The following is a 2261-nucleotide window of genomic DNA, read 5'->3' on the forward strand; positions in this document are numbered from 1 at the left end:
CGTCTTCGGTTTCTCTTCGGTTTCAACTTGTAAGAACCGATCGGTTTTGGTTCGGTTCGGATTTTGATCTAAACCAAACCGAACTAAATAATACCAACCCATTTCAAACGTTAGCTAATGATAAATACATTTTCTCAACTTTAAGTGGTATTATTCTGAAAGCATTGTAATATATTTAATAATAAGACAATTTAAAGATATGCAAGTAATAATTTCCCATTCCTTTTTAAATATATGATATTGTTTAGAATGAAAAATAAATTTGTTGGTATTATTTTCCCCGATAAGTCTTTTAAACAAAATAAAAAATGAATTGATTACATAAAATTTAATTACAATGTAATTTAATAAAATTGATGTGGTCTATTACTCTATTATAACGAAAACTATTTTAAAAAATGATTTTTCATAAATTACTGATTTTTTTTTTCAAAAAATAAGTGTCAGCCGACAAATGTATTTATTTATTTTTATTTTTTTGTTGTTTTTTTGGAGAGGGGGGGGGGGGGGGGGTGTTGCGGGGGGAACTACCAAACTGACCCAAAGGCCGAAGGGTTGGTTCAACCATACATGATAGATATCAAACTTTCAAATATACCATAGCCTTAATAATGTTGTTTTCTCCAACTCTAACGGCTGGCTAACACATAATTTACACTTTACAGTCCTGCTGTGCATATTTGTTGTTGACTCAGAAACAGAAAGCATGAAAAACTTCAAGATTTGCAAAAATTTATTCCAAAAAAAAGGGGGGTAGTGATTCTTACAAACAGAGCCGCAGCACAAGCAGGAAACGAAAAGAACGAGGGTACATACTTATCAAAACCATTCACATAATTATTCCATTACATGCAGCCCCACAACTTCACTGAGAAAAGACCATTCAAAAACAGAGGACAGCAAAGCCCATTGGGCCTATAAGATGCACAAAACCTATGTCTTCCCTGCTTCCTTAGCCTCCCTTCCTGTATCCTGGGCCTTTTGCTGGGTCATCAGGGCCGTCTCCCTAACCTTCTGGCCGCCCGCCGTGTCCTGCACGCACCGCTTTGCCTGCTCCGTCTGTCCAGGGGCCCGCATTCTCCTTAGAAAACTGGCCATCCAAGAGAAGGAGGAGAGCGCAGTTATTCCAAAAGCACCGGAAGTCAAGAAACCGGCGATGGCCAAGCCAGTGACGAGGGCTGCGGGGACCAAAACCGGGCTGCAAATGATAAAAAGCGGGGTGGCGAGAGCGAGGCAAGTGAGGGTCCCGGCCAACGTGAGACCAGAGAGGAGGAGAAGAGTGCCACCAACAGGCAGAAGGGTAACGACAGCAAGAAGTTGTGATTTAGATGGTGTCCTTTCGGGTAATATGCCTTTGATGGCATCACTTGGCTGCTGCTGTTGCTGGTAGTGCTGGGTCTGGCGTGACTCGGCCATTGAATTGATTTTGTTGTGTTTTTGCTTTTGCAGTACTGATTATCGATCTACCTTGCTTTCCTTGCAACTCCACAAGAGAGTAAAGTAATATTATATATAATGAGAGAGATGAAAAGGAAGAGAGGTGGGGGAGTGTTGTGCTCTATGGAGGTGGTGGCGGTGTACACGTGGGGGAAGGGGACACTTGTTTGAGATTTGGAAGTAGGAGTTTGCATGAGAATATGTCTTTACTTATTATAGACTAGACTTGTATAGTTGTTGGTTTTACGGTGTTTTTGAAATTGAGGTGCTGTAGCTTTTAAGTTACAACTGTTGTGAAAAAAAAATTATAATTATGAAACAAAAGTTAATAATATATAGTAAATATAAATTTTAAATAATAATTTTGATAATATTATTAAAGATATAATAAATTTTATATTATACAAGTGAAAAATTATATCAACATAGCTTAAAAGTTACAGCAGTTAGTGTTTACCAAACACTTTAGTGCTGTAACTTTTAAGCTACAGCTAACTATGGCCAATGGGCCGTGCCGTGCCGGCACGACCCACCAATTGTCGGCCCATAAGGGCTCGTGGGCCGGCACGGCACGGCCCATTGGCCATAGTTAGCTGTAGCTTAAAAGTTACAGCACTAAAGTGTTTGGTAAACACTAACTGCTGTAACTTTTAAGCTATGTTGATATAATTTTTCACTTGTATAATATAAAATTTATTATATCTTTAATAATATTATCAAAATTATTATTTAAAATTTATATTTACTATATATTATTAACTTTTGTTTCATAATTATAATTTTTTTTTCACAACAGTTGTAACTTATAAGCTACGGCACCTCAG

General features: G+C 37.7%; 1 protein-coding gene across 1 annotated transcript; it reads right to left on the reverse strand.

Annotated features, from left to right (window-relative positions):
* Nucleotides 1-756: 756 nt before the first annotated feature.
* Nucleotides 757-1500, reverse strand: LOC112100311 (oleosin 18 kDa-like). Its single transcript, XM_024189400.1, has one exon. The coding sequence runs from the start codon at nucleotides 1414-1416 to the stop codon at nucleotides 934-936; it is 483 nt and encodes a 160-aa protein (XP_024045168.1). The 5' UTR covers nucleotides 1417-1500; the 3' UTR covers nucleotides 757-933.
* Between the last annotated feature and the right edge of the window lie 761 nt (nucleotides 1501-2261).

Source organism: Citrus clementina, unplaced genomic scaffold, assembly GCF_000493195.1.
Source record: "Citrus clementina cultivar Clemenules unplaced genomic scaffold, Citrus_clementina_v1.0 scaffold_3, whole genome shotgun sequence".
Lineage (NCBI taxonomy): Eukaryota > Viridiplantae > Streptophyta > Magnoliopsida > Sapindales > Rutaceae > Citrus > Citrus x clementina.